The following is a 23,847-nucleotide window of genomic DNA, read 5'->3' as shown; positions in this document are numbered from 1 at the left end:
TATTATTTTTTAAAGATTTTATTTATTTATTTATTTATTTATTTTAGAGAAAGGGGAAAGGAGAGAGAAAGAGAAGGAGAGAAACATCGATGTGAAGGAGAAACATAGGTTGGTTGCCTCTTGTACTACGTGCCCAGACTGGGAATCGAACCGGATAACTTTCACTTTGCAGGGTGATGCCCAACCTACTGAGCCACAATGGTCAGGGCTGCTTTAATATTTTCATATGTGCCAAGTTCTGGTAAGATTTGGGGTTTTATACTATCCACTGATTGTGACAAAATGTTACTAAAGATGCAAAAGTTTAGAAAATTTATATTAAGCCCAGAACGAAATCCAAATATATATTTAGCTAAATGCCTAATTTAATCCCATTTCTTTCTCCTAAAAGTGTATTGCTAACAAAATTCTACTTAATTCAAAGTGTTCAACAACTGGGTTCTGTTTTATTGTCTCATTATAACTAATTTTGTTTATTAGCTGTGTAGAAAATAAATTTACCAGATCTAAAAATCGTTAATAAAATAAACTAAAGAGTTTCTAACAACTTTAATCTTTTCATGTTGCATGTCTGAGAACTGCACTCACAATTGCCACAGGGTCGTTGCTGCGGGTTGCTGCCAGGCTGAACTTCTTCACATGAGTGTTGGTCTCCAGAGCTTTTGCAAATTCCTTCAGAGTTGGAATTGGGATGTTCTAAATGGGAAAGATACAGATAGTTTATAAACCAATTAGCAGCACCACTACGCCAGGCTAAGGACCCATAGATTTTAAGTAATTTATATATTTAGATGACTAATTGCAAGATATCCCTCTAAAAGACACTTATCACCCACCTTGCAGCAACCAAGCCGTCCCTAGCCAACAGCAGCACTTGGTGTCCAGTGAGGGAATGTAACACAATGCGACATTCTGGCATCGCCTTTCGGTCACTGGGAAATAATGCATGTGCCATATTCCCCTCTTCTCCCATTCTCTACAGTCTAACCAGAATGAACTACTTGCTATTTTTTAAAATATATCATGCTCTTTCTTTCCTCCATACCTTTACATATGCTTTTCCCTTTGCCTGGAAATTTCTTTGTCCTTTCTCTGGTTAATTCCCACTCTTTTAAGACCCAGTTAAAATATCACCTTCTTTATTTACTGGCTCTCATAGGCAGGTTCAAAGTTTTCCTTATCTGCAATTCCATAACATGTGGGGCCTTACCACATCGTGTTTTAATTACTTGTTCAGTGTTTTTCTCCTAATAAGGTCTTCAGAATAGACCAAATGAATCACACTCCCTCTTCTACAGCATTTAGCACAGTGCTGACCCCTGGGGAGGAAGACAGTGTGGGGCACAGCCAGGGACTGCTGCAAGTCCTGCATGTGCTAGGGACTGGTTCTGTGACTGCGAGCATCTTAACCTCTGTAAGTTGCTCTAAGGACTAAATGAGAAAATGAATTTCAAGTATTTAGCAAGAAATCTGGTACATAGTAAGTACTCAACAAGTCAGTTATTAGTATTAAACGCTAGAAATTGGCCCAAGAAGAAGAAACAAAGGGGATGTCAGACAATGTTCTCTGTCTCTCACACACACACTTCTTCATTAGAGAGTGACACAGCCCACTGACAAATAGAATAGAGTGGAAGCGACAGTGTATGACTTCAGAGAATAGGTCATAAAATGCATGGTGGCTTCCTAACTGTTCTCTTTCTCTTGGATCACTCACTTTGGGGGAAGCCAGCTGTCATGATGTGAGGACATTCAGGCAGCCCTATGCAGGGGGTCATGTGCTTAGAAATTGAGGCTTCCTGCCCTGGTTGGTGTGGCTCAGTGGCTTGAGCACTGGCCTGTGACTGGGTTGGATTCGCGGTCTAGTGCACATGCCTAGGTTGCGGACCAGGTCCCCAGTAAGGGGCATGGGAGAGGAACCACACATTGATGTTTCCCTCTCTTTCTACCCCACCCCTTCCCCTCTCTAAAAATAAATAAAATCTTTAAAAAAAATAAAAATAATTAAAAAAAAGAAATTGAGGCTTCCTATAAACAGCCACATGAGTGTACCATCTTGGAAGTAATTCCACCTGCCCCAGTCAAGCCTTTAAGATGATTGCAAACCTTTAAGATGATTGGCTGAGAACTTCACTACAGCCTCATTTGAAACACTGAGCCACAACTACTCAGCTAAGTCAATCCCTGCTTCCTGACACTCAGAAACTGTGTGAAATAGCAAATGTTTATTCTCTTAAGACTGTAAGTTTTGGAGTAATCTGCTATTCAGCAATAGATGACTAATAATACACTATATTTAACCCAGAAACTGTTATTATTTTCAAAGAATTCTAAAAATCACTTTTTTAAAACTTCTGCTTCTTTTGAATAATCCTGCCTCAAAATCAGTGACTCAAAAAATTTCAAACAGGTAATCAGTAATCTCCACTAAGTTTTCTAAACTCATGCTAAATCAAGGGACTGACAACAATCATCATGAGGTACCTTGATGTTGTTGAGATTGACTTCTTGGAGGCTGGGATCATTGGCTTTCATCTGCTGCAGGCTTACTTCCACATTTGTGGGGTTGGGTGGTTCCTCAAATATAGGCTTGACCTTTTCACCTTTGACCACATCTGAGACACAAGTTTTCAATTTGAAAAAGAAAATGTAAGGGCTCTCAGTTAAAATTAGTGATGATTTCCCCCCAAATGACCTTTCTTTCATATGCACTGATTCGAATAGTATTCTATTCTCAACCACAGTAAGATTATTCTCAACTAAGCAAGTGTGGGGGTGGCACAGCCTGAGTTACAGTTTCAAGGGTTGATGTTTCTCATCCACAAACAGAAGAACTCTCAGTAGTGACACTGCATGGAGCCAAAAGTGCAGAAGACCCTACAGCAAACTCAAACCTAAAAAAATCCCTGGGCAGCAATAACTGCAATAACCAACCCTAGGATCTGATATGCAAAAAAAGAAATAATGAATTTCTTTGTCTCCCAAACCTTAATACTTTCTGGCTTTTTGGCTAGCCCTCACCCTCCTCTGATATCCACTGTAGAGTGTTAGTTTTGAGGAAGGTATTGGAAGAGAAGTAAAATAGAACAGAAAAATGGAAAATTTTGCAAAAGCACTTAACATAAAATGTTTGCAATACATATATACTGTGTATATAACATACAAAGGGTTAATACTGCAATATACACAGAGCTCCTATAACTCAATAAAACAACCCAATTAAAAATGAACAAGTAATATCAAAAGAATCTGTAATGCAACTAAAAATATAAAAATAATTAAACTCTGAAATAAAGAATGAGATATATTTAATTAGCAAATAAAAGTAAAAGACCATAATATTCATAGTTGGCAACAATGTGGGGGAAATTTAAACTGGTGCATGCTTTTTGGGAGAGTAATTTAGCATCACCTGTTAAAATTTAAAATGTGGAAACTCTAACACAGCAATTCTATATCTAAAAGTCTAATCTACAGAAAAAATAGCATGACTACATAAAGACATACATTCAGGAATGCTTGCTGACGTATTATTGGTGACAGTGAAACACGACAAAATGTCCATCAATATGAAATGAACACAATGTGAAGTGGTTAAATAAGTTATAGCATAGTCACACAATAAGATGCTATCTATTCATTAAAAGAATCAGGCAAACCTACATGTACTGGTAAGAGAAGAGAACCATATATATTTTTCAAAGCTAATGAAAAATAAAATATTTAGGTATAAACCTGACAAAAACACAGAGTCTGGCACAAATGACACCCTTTTTTTATTATAAAATCTTTTTATTACAGAATCAGAAGCATGTAATTCTATAACATAATAATACCACATTCAAGCACATCATATGACATCTTAGGTGAAACATTCATTCAGATTAAGACTACAAATTATCACACCCCTATTTTTACCCTACCAACCACAATCAAGCAGGTGTTACTTTTGCCAGAGTTGGTATATACAAGATCAGTATTAGGAAAATTATAAAACTCTTGGAAAAAAATGAAAAGATTACTAAATGGAGAGATAGTCCATGTTCATGGATAGGAAGACTCAATACTATCCAGATGTCAGTTCTTGACCAACTTGACCTCCAGATTCAATGTAATTCCAATCAAAACCCCACCAAGTTATTTTGTAGAGATCCACAAACCAATTCTCAAGTTTATATGGAGAAGCAACATACCCAGACTAGCCAATACAATACTGTGAGAGAAGAACAAAGCTGGAGGACTGACACTACCCAACTTCAAGACTTACTATAAAGCTACAGTAATCAAGACAGTGTAGCGTTGGTGAAAGAATATATGAATAAATCAGTGGAACAGAATTGAACCCTGAAATAGATCCACATAAATATAGTCAACTGATCTTTAAGAAAGGGACAAAGGTGATACAATAAAAAAAGATGAAACAACTGGATATCCACGTGCAAAAAACATGAATCTTAACACAGACCTTACACTTTTACCAACATTAACTCAAAATGGATCACAGACCTAAATATAAAATGCCAAACTATAAAACTCCTAGCAGATAACATAGGCAAAAACCTAAAGACCTTGGGTTTGGTGATGAATTTTTAAATATAACACCAAAGGCATGATCCATGAACAAAAGATTAGATAAACTAGAACTTGATAGACTAGACTTCATTAAATTAAAAGTTTCTATTCTGTGGAAGACAGTGTGAAGAGAATGAGGATATGACCTACAGCCTGGGAGAAAATATTTGCAAAAGACACATCGTAAAGGAACATTATTAAAAACATACAAAGAACTCTTAAAACTTGACAATAAGAAAACAGCTTGATTAAAATATGGGTCAAAGACCTTAACACACAACTCACCAAAGAAGATATATATACAAATGGAAAGTAAGCATATGAAAAGATGCTCCACATCATGCCATCGGGGAAATGCAAATTAAAATGAGATACTACTACACATCTATTAGAATGGCCAAAATGGAACAATAACAAAACCAAATGTTGCCAGGGATATGGAGCAACAGCAACTCTCATTCTTTACTGGTGGGAATGCAAAGTGATACAGCCACTTTGGAAGACAGTTTCATAGATTCTTACAAAACTAAACATATTCTTACCATAAGAACCAGCAATCATACTCTTTGATCCTTACTCAAAGGAGATGAAAAGTTATGGCCACACAAAAACCTGCATGTAAATTTTTAGAACAAACTTATTCATAATCACCAAAACTTGGAAGGAACCAAGATATACTCCAGGGTGAATGAATAAATAAACGGTGGCACATTCAGACAATGGAATATTATTCAGCACTAAAAAGAAATGAGCTATTGAGCCGTGAGAAGACATGGAGGAATCTTAAACACATATCAGTAAGTGAAAGAAGCCAGTCTGAATAGGCTACATACTATATGAGTCTAACTACATGACATTCTGGGAAAGGCAAAACTATGGAGACAGAAAAAGATCAGTGTTTGTCAGGGAAAGGGTCATCAAGGAACATGTATAAAGGACACATGGACAAAGCCAAAGGAGGGTACAATTGAGGGTGGGAGGTGGGATGGGTGGGGCAGGGGGAGCAGTGAGGGTGGAAATGGAGACAACTGTACTTGAACAATAATAAAACAAAAAGAAAAAGAAGATCAAAACTATGAATACTAAAATGGCAACAAATTTACAACTATCACTAAATTCACAACTATCACTTACTTTAGCCACCAAATCTAGAAAACAAACTAAGCAAACAAGCAGAACAGGAACAGGATTGTTATAGATATAAAAATCATTTGGAGGGTTATATAGCAACAAGAAAATTAAGTACTAGGAATAAATTTAACGAAGGAGGTAAAAGACCTGTATTCGGAAAACTGTATAATACTGAAGAAAGAAATTAAGGAAGATACAAACAAATGGAAGCATATACCATATTCATGAATTGGAAAAATTAACATCATTAAAATGTCCATACTACCCAAAGCAATCTATAAATTCAATGAAATTCCTATTAAAGTATCAATGGCATATTTCACAGATCTAGAACAAATACTTCAAACATTTATATGGAACCAAAAGAGACCCTGAACAGTCTCAGCAATCTTGAGGGAGAAGAACAGAGTAGGAGGGATCACAATACCTGATATAAAACTATACATACTACAAGGCCACTGTAATCAAAACAATCTGGTTCTGGCATAAGAACCGATGCATAGATCAATGGAAAAAAAACAGAAAGCCAGGAAATAAATCCATGTCTCCATTAATCTAGTCAATTAATATTTGACAAAGGGGATATGAGCATAAAACGGAGTAAAAATAAGCATCTTCAATAAATGGTGATGGGAGAACTGGACAGCTACATGCAAAAAAATGAAACTAGATCACCAATTTACACCAAATACTAGAATAAACTCAAAATGGATAAAAAACTTAAATATGAGTCATGACACCATAAAAGTCCTAGAAGAAAACATAAGCAGTAAAATTTCAGCTATCCCACATAGTGATATTTTTTAAAATGATTTATTTAATAAATAAATAAACATTTTATTTATTTATTTTTAGAAAATGGGGAAGGGACGGAAAAAGAGGGAGAGAAACATCAATGTGTGGCTGTCTCTTGCACGTCCCCTACTGGAGACCTAGCCTGCAACCCAGGCATGTGTCCTGACTGGGAACTGAACTAGCAACCCTTTGGTTCGCAGGCCTACACTCAATCCACTGAGCTACACCAGCCAGGCCCACATAGCAATATTTTTGCCAATATATCTTCTAGGGCAAGGAAAATAAAGGAAAAAATAAACAAATGGGACTATATCAAATTAAAAACTTTCTGCACAGCTAAAGAAATCATCATCAGACTAAAAAGGGAACTGACCATATGGGAGAACATATTTGCCAATGATACACCAGACACGGGTCTGATGTCCAAAATATATAAAGAACTCATACAACTCAACATCAGGAAGACAAATAACATAATTAAAAAATGGGCAAAAGACCTGAAGAGACACTTCTCCAAGGAGGACATATAGATGGCCAATGGACATATGAAAAGATGCTCAACATCACTAGCCATTAGAGAGATGAAAATTAAAACTACAATGAGATACCACTTCACACCAGTCAGAATGGCCATCATTAACAAATCAACAAACAACAAGTGCTGGAGAGGATACAGAGAAAAGGGAACCCTAGTGTATGTTAGTGGGAATGCAGCCACTATGGGAAACAGTATGGAATTTCCTCAAAAACAAAAAATGGAACTGCCTTTTGATCTAACAATTCCACTGCTGGGAATATACCCAAAGAGTCCTGAATTACTAATTCAAAAGAACTTATGCACCCCAATGTTCATAGCAGCGCTATTTACAATAGCCAAGTGCTGGAGGCAACCTAAGTGACCATCAGTAAATAAGTGGATCAAAAAACTGTGGTCCATTTACACAATGGAATACTACGTAGCAGAAAAAAAGAAGGATCTCCTACCTTTTGCAACAGCATGGAAGGAACTGGAGACTATTAAGCTAAGTGAAATAGCCAGTCGGTTTAAGACAAATGATCTTAATTTGTCTTAAATACCATACAATTAATAAAAAATTAATTAAATTAAATACCATGTGATCTCACCTATAAGAGGAATCTAATGAACAAAATCAGCTAACAAAATAGAACCACAGGCACGGAAACATGGAATAGACTGACAGCAGCTGGGGGGAGGGGGCACAATGGTGCAAAGAAGGGGAAGGGACTAGTTAAAGCATGTATGAATGACCCACGGACATGGTCAGTAGTGTGGGGACTGACTGTGGGAGTGGGAGGTGGGATGGGTGGAGGAGGGCAAAAGGGGAAAAACTGGGACAACTGTAATAGAATAACAACAAAAATATCTTTAATAAAAAACAAAAAGAATGAACCCTAACGTGAACTATGGCCTTTGGGTGACAATGATGTGTCAGGTTCACTGGCTGTCATGGATGCTCGCCTCTGGAGCAGGGTGCTGACAATGGGGGAGGCGATCCATATGGAGGACAGGGGCGCATGAAATACCCCTGTGACTTCCTCTTACTTCTATTATAAGACCAAAACTGCTCTAAAAAATAATGTTTTCAAAAACATCCTCCACTGAGGATATGTTCGTTGATTTTTAGAGAGGGAGCAGAGAGAGAGAAACACTGATGTGAGAGAGAAACATCGATCAGTTGCCTTCTGTATGTCCCCTGACTGGGGATGGAACCCAAAACCTTTTGGTGTATGAAACAATGCTCTAACCAACTGAGCCACGCGACCAGGGAAAAAATAATGTTTTGTTTTGTTTTTTTAAGTTAATGACATGGCCCTGACTGGTGTGGCTCAGTGGGCTGGGTGTTTTCCCACAAACTGAAAGGCCACCTGTTCGATTCCCAGTCATGGCACAGGCCTGGGTTGCGGACTGGGTCCCAGATCCCAGGTCTGGGGTTGTGGGTGTCCAAGAGGTATGTGATTGATGCTTCTCTCGCACATTGACATTTCTCTCTCTCTGTTTCTCCCTCCCTTCCCTTCTCTCTAAAAAAATAAGTAAAATCTTTTTAAAAAGTTAATGATATGTATGTGTATGTATAAAATCCAAGAAGGTTATACACCAGACTTCTAATAGCAAACATGTTGTCAGAATGTTACCCTTTGATGTTGAAACATAATAAGGTTGAACATTTTTCATCTGTATGCATAAAAAAAACCCAAAAAGAAAATAAAAGAAATATTGTTCATTGTCTGGGTAAATTACCCAGTATAAATGATGATTTACAAGTAAGCTGCTGAGACTAGAAGTGTGTTTTGTATCCAAGAGAATAAAACATAATGTATCCCAGAAAAGCTGTGTTCTGCAGTGAATTTTCACAGCAACTGGATCACACTGTTCCAAAATTACCTCATTACTGGCCTGTCCCTACAACAAGTAGGTAAGTTCCTCTGGGCAGGGACCATCTGTTTTTATCTTTGCACCTAAGCCTAGAACACCCCTGACAGGTAGCAGGTTTCTGAAAGATGACTGCTGAGCAAGTGGGAGAATCTAATGGACCGTCTCCAGGAAATGCTGATGAGAAGACAGTGGTCTGGCACTTTCCGCTCTAGCAAACCCCTGCCAGTGTGTCTTCCCTGCTCCCTGGGGGAAGTGGGTATTCAAGTTCTAATGACGAGCATCCACACTGAGACAAAAAGACACACAAATAGAGAAAGGAACTTATCTAAGATACTACAGTTGATTAAAACATCTCTAGAAACATGAAACTCTGTCTGCATTCTGTGGGAACGACGCAACCTTTGTATCAGTAATTCTATCTTTTGACTGAAGGGACCTATCAAGAAAGTGTGTTTCGGACAAAACAACTGCTTGTTACTAGTTACGTGGCCAGACAGAGCTCCCAATATTAACTACTCTGTTCTGGTTTGACTGCCCCGACCCCGGCGATCCTTGGTGAAGTAACAAAAGCCACCTTCAAAGGCTGTAAGACAGAAGTCTGGACTCACTAGGAGGCCCAGTCTACACACCTCTCTCCGCCCAGCAGACCTGGAGGCTCCCAAGTCTCAGAACCACAGACTCCACGTCCACTTACTTCTCACAGGCCCTTTGCCACCTTTAGAGTTGGGTGTTTCTTCATCAAACTTTGGATTATTGAGCAAATTGTGTACTCCAAGAACAGCTGAAAGCAAAGAAAGTCAGTAAATAGACATTAAGTTCAGGAAAGCATGTTGGAACATCCATATTGTTAGTAAGTCTCCAGACCCCCATTCCCTTGCATAGAGTCTGGTACATGTGTAGTGTTAAATAAGCTTATATATATAAGCTTATTATACATATGTGATATGTTTCAATAAGCTCATATATATAGTGTTAAATAGGTTCATATATATACACATATAATGTTAAATAAGCTCTTATGTGTGTGTGTGTGTGTGTAAAATATACGGAACCTTTCTTCCAAGACCACTGGAAATCTTCACAGGTCTTTCTACCTGTGACACCATTTAGGATCTTGGGGACAGTGATCCAATTATGGCCCCAAATGACTGAAAATCTGCTGAGATCTCCAGTAAACGAGATTCAACCCTTCAGCTTTCTCAACTGTAAAATGTGAAGGCAGGACTTGATCTTAGGATATTTTAAGCTCTAACATCATAGAGATGATGACATGCATTTTTCCAGAGACAAAGAGCAAAAGGATCATAAATCTCTTTCAATGCAAGCCTCACCAAAAGAAGTCATCTTTTCTAGTCTAGAGCACCCCAGGGCGGGAAATCAAAGAACGCTAGCAATAGAAGGTTCAATAAGCATGTTGAGATTCTGAGTCTCCTGTAGTACACGGAACTCACACCAGGAGGCAGCACCATATGCGAGAAACAAGCAGGCACACCAGGAGGGCTGAAGCTGCAACTGCACACCCAGCTTTCCCTTTGCTAATAAAATTACAGGTGGCCACCTGGTGAAGGATCCCTAAGTAGATAATCTGTTAACAGGTGTCACTGTACTGTAATCTACACATTAGAAGAAGGGAGGCAGCCAGCACACCAATAATTATACTTTATCTGCTACAAAGATTAAATGACTTCCTATGTGTCAGGCACTGTTCAAAGTGCTTTACAAATTCTACTTAGTAAATAAGAATTTGTCGCTGTGTTCCTGGCATTGTCTAGGGAGAAAATGCCCTACTTCATAAGCACAGGCTGCTGAGACCATCCCAAAAACATATCTTGTTTTGGCCCCATACTCACTAATAACTTCTAATTACAATTTGGCTCCCATTGCCAAGCTTGAATTTTTGTTTTTTCTGTTTCCTTTGAACCTGGCTAGTAGATCAACCCTTACTGCCTGGCCCCAATCTGACTGCTGCTATATGCAATAACAAGACCAAATCTCTAAACCAGAAAAGCTGGAAACCAGACTGGTTTGGGTGGTGACCACACTGAAACACGACCACTGTGGGAGCTGCTGTCTCGGAGGTCAGCTGCTGCTCCCTTGATGAACCAACCACCTGTCTTTCACTCTGGGTCTGCTCTGGATCCGCTGCAGTAACAGGGGCAGGGCACCGAACTCTTTCAAAGGCTGGCAGCCCATGCACTCGGGGGCTGCTCCACCTCCTCCAGAGAGGGCCACCCTAGAGAAGCTGCTGCCACCCACCCTGACTGGGCTTCCTCCTGAGTGCTGAGGGAGCACTTGCTGAGCAAGACAGGCTAAGTAAAATAAACAAGACAGTTTTCTTCTGGGATTATCCCCCTAGTGGTTTATCTCTTTCTTCCTTCTTAGGCATTTCCTGGGGGTTTAAACCCCAGCTCTGCATTGTCCTCTTGGGCAATTCCAGTACAGACCAGGAAGGAACCCTGAGGAGGAACGGCCAGCAGAACATGATCCCTTCACAGCCACCACAGGGCTAAGCAGGCTGGTCACTGCTGAGCACCTTCCTAACTGTGCGGCACAGGTGCCTCGACTGCTGCCATGACTGCCGAGAGGGATTCAGACATGTGAATTTACTCCAGACCGCTGATACCACAGAAGGAATGAAAACGTAGCTGGAATGGTTTGCATGTTATTAGAATAAGGCACCACTGGTTCTCCCGGGAGGAAGGCGATTATAACAACACATCTTCCAATGGAATAAAAATGTGAGAATTCTTGCTAAAGCTGAGGAATGTTTTTTAAAGCACCTGTCTCCTGCGATGACCTAATGACCCTAATAATCCACATTTTCAACCCATTTGGGAAAAAGTGCATCCCATCAGTACCCAAAGATGCTGGTGTAAGCATGGACTCTTTCTCGATGGATATACAAGACGTGGGAGGGGGCTTGTGCAACTAGGGTCAGAGACTTTCATTACATATTCTTTTGTACTTTTGGGGCTTTTTCTGTCTGCATGTATAATAAATTCAAATAACAATATGAATCCTTATTATATTGTTGCTATTGTTAGGAAACTAGAGAAAAGTAAGCAGGTTGGGCTGAATGTGCACTTCCTGTGCTGTGAACGTTAACAGCAAATTATGCCTGTTCCATCGTCAGGTTTAACAGGCTTCTTAATAGGGATCAAACTGGAACAGCAACTGGGGAAGAGCGAGGACTTCATGGAAATTTCGTGGTGATAAGTGCCAAATGTGAAAGCTCTTTAGAAAGCATAAGGGCTGTTATTTCTTTGTGTGAGTTCTCAGCACTCCTTCACCTTCATGCTCTTGGATTTCTCCCAGAAACTCCTGAGTTTGGTAGGGGATATAATGTTGGGGCAGTTTGGAGCTGAAATACAGCAGAATGTTTGCTCAGCGAGGTCAAGTCACCTGTAGCAAGTCTTACGGCCACACAACGGTTGCAGTCAACCAGGTATTACATAAAAATCGATAGCTATGAAGAAGTTAAAAGGCTACGGCCAGGGGTGCCAGCCTGAAGGTCACTAAGCCAAACAGAAAAGTGTCCTGAGCTGAGGACTAACCTGCGAGATCGTAGAGTTCAGTGTCGGAGGCACTGGCCAAAGCTTCTTCCAGTTCTGGATCAAGGGTCACCTTTTCTTCTTTACGAGTTTCCACGGGCTTTTCTTTGGGGATAAAGACTCTCCCTTTAAATCAGAAGAAAAACAAAAACCATTGTGTGCTGCTGTCTTATTTTAGGGTAAGTGGACCCACCAGAGAATGCAGCTCTGGCCATTAGAAGCTGAGTCATTACGTCACTACACATCCGACTGGGAGCCCTTAATGGCTGGGATGATGCCAGTATCAATACCAGTAGTCCACAAGTGGAAGACAGGGAGGTCAGAGGGGGAACCCTTCATTCTGCAACACCGAGAGCCAAGGAGTCCACAGTCCTCAAACACAGAGAGAAACAGCCTCTGCCTCCCTCCCTCCCACGCATTAGTGGCACTGCCCTTAGACCTGGGCAAGGGGGCCCTGCCATGGACTCCACACTTTCTAGAGGGCCCAACTCTGGTCTCCTTTGGCTGCACCCTCCCACTGCCCCTCCCCCCAACTTGCTTCTGCCCTACCCAGGGAAGACTCGTGGGACAAAGGAACATTCCCATCCGGAATAGAGGCTGCCTGCTAGACCACACCCAGGACACCTGGGTCTGTGGAATTCTTTGCCTAAAGAGCCCTGAGCCTGCTTCCAGGGCCTGCCTCAATCCCTTCTCCATGCCTACCCTCCGGGAAGCACGTCACACTGCTGGGATGCGCACCCCCAGGCCAAGGGGAGGCTGCTTGTGGGTGAGTATGAATGAAACTTGGATATGTAGGCTGAGGTGTCAGCCATATGTGCCTGAGGTCTTAGCAGTGGACAGACATCCCTGTGTGGAACTCTTGGAAGTCCAAGAACACTGGTCTAGATATATTTATATGAAGATATAACATATTTTTATAGTTTGTTAACTTTTAAATATTTGTAAGAAAAATGGCACATGGGCTTCTATTTGTGTTCTTGTCTTGGACCCTGCAAATATTCAGGCCACATGAATCTAAACAGCCCTAGGGATTCCTGAGGGCCAAACTGGCGATCCTCCAGAGTTTTCCTCAAACCAACTGAGACTGTAGACTAGTAAGTAGGATGTTACAGCTAGGATCACTGGACCAGGGAGTGATCTGGGGATATAGCCACCTCTCCAGAGCATACCGAAGCAAGCCCGATTCAAAAGAAAAAAATCAGGGCCGTCACACTCAGAGACGTGGAGGTCTGAGCAGTAGGCGCTCTGTGTTTCCCACGCACGCATCCTCTGCCACCACCTCCCACTTCATGCTGTCAGCTGGATTGCATTTCTTTTGCCCTGACTCACTTCTGAATACACCGATATCTACAACACCCCTACCCCAACCCACCCAATCTCTGGACTAACAATCGCACTGCTGGGAGGACGGCACACTTCCTCAGCCTAACTTCCAGCCAGGCCAGCACACCCACGTCCCACTCGGGCTTTTAAAGGTGAACCCAAGACACTCCAGGGCCACCAGAGCTATAGCCCAGACCTGCTCATACTCTTTCCATTTCCTCCTGGCTTGGACTCAGTTTCTCTTTTAGTTTTTGGCATGATCTCTGAAATTGGTCTCCTCCACTTTAATCTTGGGAGTTCCCTAAAGACTCGCCCCTCCAATTCTTCTCCTCTTTGTTGCTGTGGGTAGAACAGACAGCTGGCTCCAGCTTCAGCCAACTGGGGTCCAAGTTCCTTCCAGGTCTCCTTGGCTAGTCTGACCTTCCCCACACCCATGGGAAAGGAAAGGGTCAAACCCAACGTCAGTACCTCTCCCTCATGCAAACTCTCCAGGACACATCCCTGGACACAGGGGCTGCATATTTCCTGATGGTTCACCAGATCTTCAAATGGCTGGGCAAGGAAACAGGAGCCAGGCAGAACTGGGCACCCCGAAGAGGCCGTACTCCTTGTGGCTCAGGCTAGGGTATCCTGGCCACAGGTTTCTACCTCTGACCATCATATAAGCAGCCACATTTCCCAGACATAAAGAAAACACTCTGGGAAACAAAATAGGAAAATGGCCAGATGATAGAAAAGGGAAAAAAAAAATCAAGTAATCAATAGAATCTCAGACACTGGCGCTTATCCAGACTAAATTTTCATACTATCTGTAACCTGAAGCATTTTATTTCTTGGCTCAGATGATCTTGGGTCCAGAGTCAAAACTAGGATTTCTAAGTTCCTAATTCCTGGTACTGTTTCAGATTACTCTAAACACTAGCAGCACAGGTGGGCCACAATGGTCGGTATTCGGTATCCAGGACAACTGCTGCTGCACATCCATTCCCTGGGGTCCGACCAAATAAGGAGTCCTCAGTGAATAAAGCTACAGTGGAGGGTTCACTGTAGCCTGGGAACTGAGGGCCCAGGGCACAGGGCGTGCAGAGCCGAGGTTGTGCGGTCCCTCTCCTGCGGCCTTCAAGGCAGCCCCCCGTGCGTCCAGAGCATCCATCCGCTGTCCCTCCTGGGGCCCTGCAGACTCCTCAGCCTAAGCCCTCTGCTCTGCTCAGAAAACTTGTTCTCTGCTCATTTTGCTCAGTTGTGTTGCTTCACCTAAGCTACCTGTGCAGTGCATACCCTTTTTGTATCCCCATTCATTACCCAGACTGCTCCGCACTCCTAATGCCCCTGTGAACCATCTGCAGGTTAACCTGGATGGAGAGGGAATTGAACACAGTTGCTCCTCAGACCTCTACTCTAAGAACAGAAGAAAACAGCTTCCCTCTATTATTCTGTCACTACCCTAATACTGGACGTTAACTGGAATTTTATTGGAAATTTGACATTATAATTTATTTTTTCTTTCACAATTAAATAGCCCCATGCTGCCATAGAAAGAGCTCCATATTTCAATGGCAATCCTTGGTTACTTGCCCAGTTTGTCACTGTTCAACTTTGCTTTCTTAGTAAGATGACATCATCAGTGGTGCATGATGCATTAAGGATGCAAGGCTCAGAGGAAAGCCTGGGTGCTGTGTGCGCGGAGGCAGCGCTGCTGTGACTCATGCAGGTGGGGGAGCTGTGTTCCTACTCCCCGCGGCCGAGATACAGACACTCAGATGGCATTCATTCGAACCCACGTTTACCGAGTGCCACCCCTGTGCCAGTTTCTGTGCCAGAGAGACACAGCCTCACTGGAGATCTCAATCCAATGTGGAAAACACACAAAACCCAAAATAAACAAAAGGATAAACACTGTCCGAGTGCTACGAAAGCAGGAAATGCGTGTCAAGGCGGAGAGAAGGGGTCTGTCTCAGATGGAGAGGTCAGGGAAAGCTGGAGGCCCGGGCATGTAAGCTAAGACGTAGAATGTAAACAGCAGGATGTGGGTCAGAGGGAAGAGCTCACAAGAAGCCCTGAGATGGGAAAGGGACTTGGCAGGTTTGAGGAACTGAATGAAGATACTGGGGCTGAGGCTTAGTGAGGGAAGGTACTCAGAGAGGTGGGCAGGGCACACTCTTCCAGCACTGTGAGGACCACAGTAAGGATTTGGGGCTTTGAGCAGGAAGGTGACATGATCCGACTTGTGTTTCGAAAAGACTGTGGTTGGCATGAGGTTATCAGTGATTTCGTTAGTGCCTGTGGGCCCAAGTTGCTGTCTGTAGCTGAAGAATCTGGACAGGCAACTGGTGTCCTCTTCTTCCTCCAAAGGGGCTCAGGGTCAAGAGTGAAGGAGGAGGATTTTCATGTCTTAACTCTGAGCTCACTCTGAGCATGGAGAGAGCTCAGGACTTTGTCTCAGAGCCTTCCAGGACAGGTGTTCTTCACTGCGGGCCCAGCACCTGGCACTTGGCTCTGCGCAGAGGAGGTAAATGCTGGCTGAATGAGTGACGGGCTGCACTGGCCTCTAACGGTAGCATCACAAGGAACAGAGCCAATGCCTAGACATGGAGGAGACTTCAGCAGCAGGTGAAGCACCAGGCTAAGACAAACCACTCATGCCCATGGGACCCTCTTTCAGATACAACACTACTTCACACTTCCAAAATTTTTTCTTTGGGAGTCAGGGTTTTTTTTCTAACGTAACTAATTTGAGTACCATCACGCTCTAAGCATTCATTTAATTTGCCTCCATGGTTCTTTTTTATTTAGTTAATAAAGTTTATTTGGGAGAGCAGTTTAAAAATTTGTTATTACTATTAGTTTTTAATCCCCACCCAAACCTATGTTTATTGATTTGAGATAGAGATAGACAGAGAGAGAGAGAGATAGAGAGAGAGAGAGAGAGAGAGAGAGATTGATGTGAGAGAGAAACATCGATCAGTTGCCTCCTGAGTGCTCCTCAACCAGCAATTGAACATGCAACCTAGGTATCTGCCCTGGGAATCAAACCCACAACATTTTGGTGTATGGGATGATGCTCCAGCTAACTGAGCCACCCGGCCAGGGCTGGGAGCAGTTTTTAGGATCAGAGAGGAAACTACCGAGAGTGGCACAGTTGTTGCAATCAATGAACCTCCACTGACATCAACGTCATTCGAAGCTTCTGGTTTACATTAGAGTGCACTCTTGGTGGTGCACATGCTATGGGTCTGGACAAATGTCTACACTGATACGTATCCATCAGCCTTCATTCTTTTTAATAACGAATCCAATTCATAGGCTTATTTCCCATTCCTATGTCGGTTCCCTTGCCAGATCTTCCATGACAATACAGTAGGAGTACCTTTGCCCCAAGGTGTGCCACCTGAGGTCCTTACCTTTCTTCTCTCCAGTGAAGGGCACAAAGTCTTCCCTGTCTTTCTGTTCCAAAGCCTCCTTCTCCAGATACATGAGGAGATGCTCGCGGTCAAACGGGCCGGTGGCTGCTTTCTGGGTCTGGTCTTTCTGTCGGAATCCAGCTGGTAGCAGGGCACTCTGATTCAAAGACAGAGGTTTGAGCCAGAAGGAAGGTGTCTGCCCAATTGATATTTTGTTATCCAACTGCCCCCTGCTGTATATGGGGGAAGCACGGAGAAGGACACCTGTGCAGAGGTGTGGGGATGTGGGTGTGAGCTCAGGGTAGGTTCTCTGGCATATCTGTCGCCCTACTTGCTTTAATATCCTGTGCTGAGGGCGGGGCCCCCAACAAATGCCGGCAGAACACAGATGGCTGGAGCAGCCTCTGGGTCTTCTGCAGCTGCCTTCTAACATGTGCTGGCAAAAGGCCAGCCTCCCTTCACAGCACCACAGGGACCAGTTAGGTTTGGCCGGAACTGCACCCAAGGTGCTCCCAGGCAGGCATATGGAGACTTTACAGAGGAGCCAACATTGCTGCTCTCTCTTATTTCTAACCCCTCTCCTGGGGAAACAGCCAAGCACTTAAAGAGAATATTATGGTATATATTATGGTGTATGGTATTATGTTGATACCTGCTTGATTAAACGTAGAGATTCCTTAAGTGTGAAGACTACAAACAGCCCTTGCCAGTGTGGCTCAGTTGGTTACAGCGTTGTCCTGTGAACCATAAGGTCACAGGTTGATCCGTGGTCAGAACACATGCCTACCTAGTTGTGGGTTTGGTCCCTGGTCGGGGGACATACAAGAAGCAACCAATCAATGTTTCTCACATTGATGTTTCTCTCCCTCTCTCTCTATCCCTTCCCTTCTCCCTAAGATCAGTAAGCATGTCCTCGGGTGATGAGTAATAAATAAATAAATAATAAATTAAAAATACAAACAGAATACTTATGTTTTTAAAAGTAAATATAATATCCAAGGTATCTGGCAAATCAGAATACCACAGAAATGATTTAGTGTCATTTTTATTTACAGTAAAATCATTATTTTGGATGCCTCTGGTTCTAAGTTTAAGACAATACCAGCAGGGCTGAAGAAAGTGCTTGTTAAACAAACACTATAATAAGTTATTGGGTTGGCCAAAAAATCCGTTATGTTTTTTTCCGTACGATGGCTCTAGTAGTGCTTGGTTTACTTTAACTTCATTTGAAACAATTTTGTTAGATTGTATTGTGACAGCTGTCATATCAGCATGCATTTAAAAAACCTTATCAAAATTGGTGAATTTTTATGCTGCCATTTTAATATTGAAGATGGAAGAAAATATGCAACGTTTTCAGCATATCATGTTATATTACTTCAAGAAAGGTAAAAATGCAACTGAAATGGAGGAAAAGATTTGTGCAGTGTATGAAGAAGGTGCTGTGACTAATCAAACATGTCAAAAGTGGTTTGCAAAATTTCTTGGTACTATTGACATTTTGGCCAAATAATCCTTTGCTGTGGCGCTGTCTTCTGCTTTGGAAGATGTTCAGCAGCACCCCTGGTCTCTGCCGACTGGAAGCCAAGAACAGGAGATAGCTGACATACTGAAACTACCCAAATCAATAGTTATTGATGAAAATGAAAAATGTGTTTTTAATTTTACAGGAAAAAGTAAATGAACTTTTTGGCCCAATACTTAGCTTTTTACGAGCTCACAAAAATATTAAAATCTCCACTTAAATGTACTTGATATTATTGTTAGTTCTTCTAATCTACCTATTGTTGTTTGATCACCATAGAGTGTCCAAGTTGTTTATGCATTTTAAAGGAACAAGATATAAAAAAGATCTGCCTTTGGGGTTAAAGACCAGGTTTAAATAAAATCTCTGACATTTACTAGGATGAGATCTTCAGTAAATTACTTCTCCTAGTTTGTCATCTCGTGCATGAAATGGTGATGATACAATTTACCTAAGGGGCTTTTGTGCCCAGCAGAATGTGTGACTCACAGAAGAAACTCAGTAAGATCTGTTCCCTTTCTCTCTTACCTTTCCTTTCTCCCAGTCAGACCAGTCTTTTGTCAACCAACGGAACCTATTTCTTCCTTATTCACATTAAACTGTTTTCTTGAGAAATACATTTGCCATATCCTATTAAAGATGTGGTTATTGAGGTTCTCCACAAATTTGCAGAAATAAGGGACTCAGACCCAATTGGGAGAACACAGAACTTGTGTTTGAAGCCAAGGCATTCCTACACCACTGCGTGAGGACCGTGCCACGTCATATATCCCAGACCGTCACTAACCCCCAGGCTCAGTTCCAGGCCACTAACCTCGGGATCTAGGTCATCAAGAACATTTTCCAAGTGTTTCAGTTCCTCTTCTGAGAGTTTGCCAAGAAGCTCATCTTCATCAATGTTCTTGTATTTCTCCAACTCTTTTTGAAAAGGGAGTGCCATGGTTTCTTATATGCCTTTTTCACAGGCCACGAACATTTACACGGGCCAACTTCCTGAGACTTCAGAATACTCCTAATAAGAAAGAAACACCGTTATCTCCTTTCTGTACATAGGACCTATAAACAGGAGACAGGGCCAGTGGGAGTCTCCCTAATGGATGATTAATTCATCAAAAAAAGGTACCATAATCTTCATTTGCAGAGCAAGCTGACCACTTACAAAGTGTTTTCATATACAGTATTTTCGTCACTTGATTTTTACAACAACCTAGAAAGAAAGCCTATACGGACATTAACACCCCATTTTACAAAGATTCTGAGGTGAAGGGTAGCTAAGCACGTTGCTCAAGGCATCAGGACTGGGGTGTGTCAGGCCTTCCGATCGATGTCCACTGTAGTGAGTGCTTTTCCACCATACTACTTACTCTACTGCCTTCAGCTTTCTGCAGAAAAAAGTGAGGAACAATGCACTAATTGTAAGGCAGTTGTGAGAAGCACACTTGTGTCTTTTCAGAGACGGAGTGATGGGAAGAATACAGAATGGGGTTCATTCAGGGAAGAGAGTTTGGAACGTCCATGTGAGGAAGCATTGTCCAGTAACTCCCCTGCCATTAAACTAAGTTACGGTTCTCAAATCCTGGCTGCATGACTACCTCTCCACTTCTCTCCTCTCTTTTCTTCTTTCCTCCTTCCCCTTATTCTTTTTAGTCTCATTTCCTTTTTGTTCCTGGGCCACCCTGCTTAATTCTTTAGACCCCAGTCCATTTTCCTTTCAATCCCCTCTCTTTATACCACCTCACCCCTAGGTGATTTTACTCAATTCCTTCTTTTTTTTGCAGAAGATTTTACAGGCAGTCCCTAGAAAGATAATATTGCATTCAGGAAATAACAATGTGCTCAACGGACTGTTTCTCCTTAGGAGGTATTAGTATCAGTCAGATCTTTCAAGGCAATTAATATTTGCTATACTCCCACTAGTTGCCAGGCAGAGTTCTAGAAAACAGGAATGCAAAGATAAACAAGGAGATCATGGCTCAGCGAGACACACAGATAGAATAATACCACTTGATAAGTGTTGTAATAGAAATAATGTATAAAGTAGGTTTAAAGCACATGAGGAAATAATTACTAGATAAGGGGGTCTAGGGCTTGAGGGGACACTGTGAAAAAGAGGTTGAGTTTGAGGCTGAAGGAAAAGGTCATAAGGTAGACATGAGTGGGGAAGGGTTGTTCTTAGGGAAAAGGAGCTGCACTAATAGAGGCATAAAGATGTACAAGTATGTGGTGTGTTGGTGAGTGCACGGATGCTCGGTGTTTCTAGAGAGGAGGGTTATGGGGAGGAGAGAGGAAAGAGCTAAAGGCATGGGAGACATCTATGAAGACCCTTCCTTACATGGCTTGTCAGAGAACCTGGACTTTATTCTGTCGGGAGATAAGGAGCCACTGCAAATTTGTGAAGCAGAGAAATAACTTGAGAAGCCCTGTTTTGAACAAGGTAATTCAAACAGTAAGAATGAAAAATGGGTTGGCAGGTAAAGAATGTTGTTCCTTTCTCCTTATTAATTCAACTGCTCACCATATTCAAGTTGCGGTTTTCTGTTTATGTGTGGTTTCCTTATATAATGTAACTCTCCTTTTCATCAGTCTACCTTCTTTTTGCTTCAATTGGTCTATTCCAGTAAAAACAAATCAAAACCCATCTCACTGAAGTCTGAGAAAGCAACTAGATCTTTTACACTTTGTTCTGGTTCCAGCTATCACCCATTTATTGTGGCTCTGGACAAGGATCTCAATCTGCCAGGCTCTTAGCCATCAAATGAATGAACTGGTTGAACTACACTACTTAACAGATTTAATTTTTTATTAAAAATTTTTAAAGATTTTATTTGTTTGTTTGTTTTTAGAGAGGGGGGAAGGAAGGGAGAAAGAGAGGGAGAGAACCATCGATGTGTGGTGGCCTCTCATGTGCCCCCAACTGGGGACCTGGCCCGCAATCCAGGCATGTGCCCTGACTGGGAATTGAACCTTTGGCTCGCAGGCTGGCACTCAATACACTGAACCACACCAGCCAGGGCCCTAACAGATTTTAAGCTGCACAGTTTCCCACATTTAACATCCCCAAATTAAGATGTGCCTTATAATTGATGGCCCTACAATAACCATTGACGCAGCAGCAGTCCAGATGTACTTGTTGCTACCCAGATAGATGTCAACATCAGAAGCAGCTGCTTCAAAACTAGCAGAAAGGTGTCATAGAACCTGGGGAAAAATCCCAGGGACTCTTTTAAAATCTAGTAAGGAGAGAGTGGGTGAGGTGGTGACTCAGGTGTACTTAGCAACACTCCCAAAGGAAGGTCCTGACTAGGCCAGTTCTGTATAATTACAGAATGGTTTAAGAGCCAATAGCAATAACTTTTATAAAAATACCATTCTTGATTGCATAGAGGAGGTACTATGTCAAAAAAAGCCAGACACAGATGACTATGAGTCAAAAAATGATTCAAAAAGTTGGAATCTGAACATGAAGACATTTAAGAATATCAACCAATTCATTTCACTTGCATTTTCCTTTTTTATGTATGTACAGGAATGTTCTTTTAAAAATCTATGCATATTCACAGCAGTTTTATTTGTAATAGCCAAAAACTGTAAGCAACCTGAATAATTATTAGTAGGTGGATGGGTAAACAAATTGTGGTCTATACATATAATGGAAGAGACTCAGAATTAAAAATGAACAAACTATTGATACACAGAATGACATAGATGAACCTCAAAATAATTATACTGAATGAAAAGAATATACATGGACCAAAAAGAATAGACCAGAAAGAATATGCATGGTACAGTTCCATTGATCTAAAATTCTCGAAAACGTAAACTGATCTACATGACAGAAAGTAAGTTAGTAGTTGTGTAGGGATCAAGGAGAGGTAGGCAGAGACAGAGGGAGGGAATGCCAAGGGACATGAGGAAACTTGGGGTTTATGTGTATGTTCATTGCCCTGATTGTGGTCATAGTTTCACAGGTGCATGACCGGTGCATGCACCGGTCAAAACTTATCAAACGTTACACTTGAAAGATGTATACTTTGTTCTATGTCAATTAAATGTCATCAAACGTCCGTAAGTCAAGAACAGCTCTTTCAATAAAATAAAAAGTATATATTTAAAAAGGCATGTACCACATTTTAATTTTTTTCTTAGTGGCACATAAAATACTGGTGTGTTTTACAATTGAAAGTATCCAGAGTTGATACGGTTCTATTTGTATTTCTATTCCAGGATTCTACCAGTATACCCTAACTCCTCACCTTCCCCTGAAACAGATTTGCTCTCCTGATTTTCTAGAAATCTAGATCATACCATTAATGTACCAGTCAGTCACTTCCAAAGCTCAGATTCCTCCCCTTCATTCCAGGTCTAGTCGGTTGACACCTCTTGTAGAATCTTACTGCACAGGACTTTCCACACCATCCCTTCCTGTCACTCTTGTTTCAGCCTTTTGTTCCCCTGGGCCTGGACTACTCTAATTGCATCTTGAAAGGTTTCTGTTCTTCCCTCTAAGACACCCAGATCACCACGATCAGATCATCTTTCTTAACAGTGCTAGCAAGCCACTACCCTGGTGAAGGACTTCCAATGGCTCCCTACTGTCTATAGAATACAATTCAGACAGTGTAGCATCCAAAGTTCCTGTAGTGTGGCTTTGATCTGCATTTCCTGTTTTCTTTTTTCATTACTTTCTTGGGCAGCCCTCCAATCTAGTCAAAATGTTTTATTCAATCTATGTGGCAGGCAGAATAATGCCCTCCTAAAGATGTCCACATGCTAATCCCCAGAACCTGGGGGTGTACTTTACATGGCAAAGGGACCAGTGTAATTAAATTAAAGATTTTAAAATAGGGACATTATCCTGGATTATCTGAGTGGGCCCAATTAATCACAGGGGCTCTTAAAAGAGGAAGGAGGAAAGCAGAAGAGTCGGAGAACAAGATGTGACCACAGAGGCAGAGGTTAAGAGGGATGAAATTACTTTGAAGATGCAGGAAGGGGCTGAGAGCCAAGAAATGTGTGTTGGGCTCCAGAAGCTGGAAAAGGCAAGGAAGTGGGTTCCGCCCCAGAGCCTTGAGAAAGGAAGGCATGGATTTTAGCCCAATGAAGCCTGCTTTGGACTTCTAACCCCTAAACTGTAAGATAATAAATTTGTGTTGT

General features: G+C 41.7%; 1 protein-coding gene across 1 annotated transcript in view; it reads right to left on the bottom strand.

Moving 5' to 3' along the window:
* The window catches only part of TMOD2 (tropomodulin 2), a 48,975-nt gene that overhangs the window by 16,739 nt on the left and 8,389 nt on the right, over positions 1–23,847 (bottom strand). The window contains exons 2-7 of the mRNA XM_045823206.1: positions 19,508–19,705; positions 17,169–17,325; positions 12,448–12,570; positions 9,588–9,674; positions 2,485–2,615; positions 589–696 (exon numbers count right to left, since the gene is read on the bottom strand). Of these exons, the coding sequence (XP_045679162.1) occupies positions 589–696; positions 2,485–2,615; positions 9,588–9,674; positions 12,448–12,570; positions 17,169–17,325; positions 19,508–19,633 (732 nt within the window). The 5' untranslated portion in view covers positions 19,634–19,705. The remainder of the gene's footprint in view (positions 1–588; positions 697–2,484; positions 2,616–9,587; positions 9,675–12,447; positions 12,571–17,168; positions 17,326–19,507; positions 19,706–23,847) is intronic.

The sequence above is a fragment of the Phyllostomus hastatus genome, unplaced genomic scaffold (genome assembly GCF_019186645.2).
Source record: "Phyllostomus hastatus isolate PE091 unplaced genomic scaffold, TTU_PhHast_1.1 phas_scaffold_501, whole genome shotgun sequence".
Lineage (NCBI taxonomy): Eukaryota > Metazoa > Chordata > Mammalia > Chiroptera > Phyllostomidae > Phyllostomus > Phyllostomus hastatus.
Note: the sequence above shows the minus strand (reverse complement) of the source record. Positions and strands in the feature narration are given on the sequence as shown.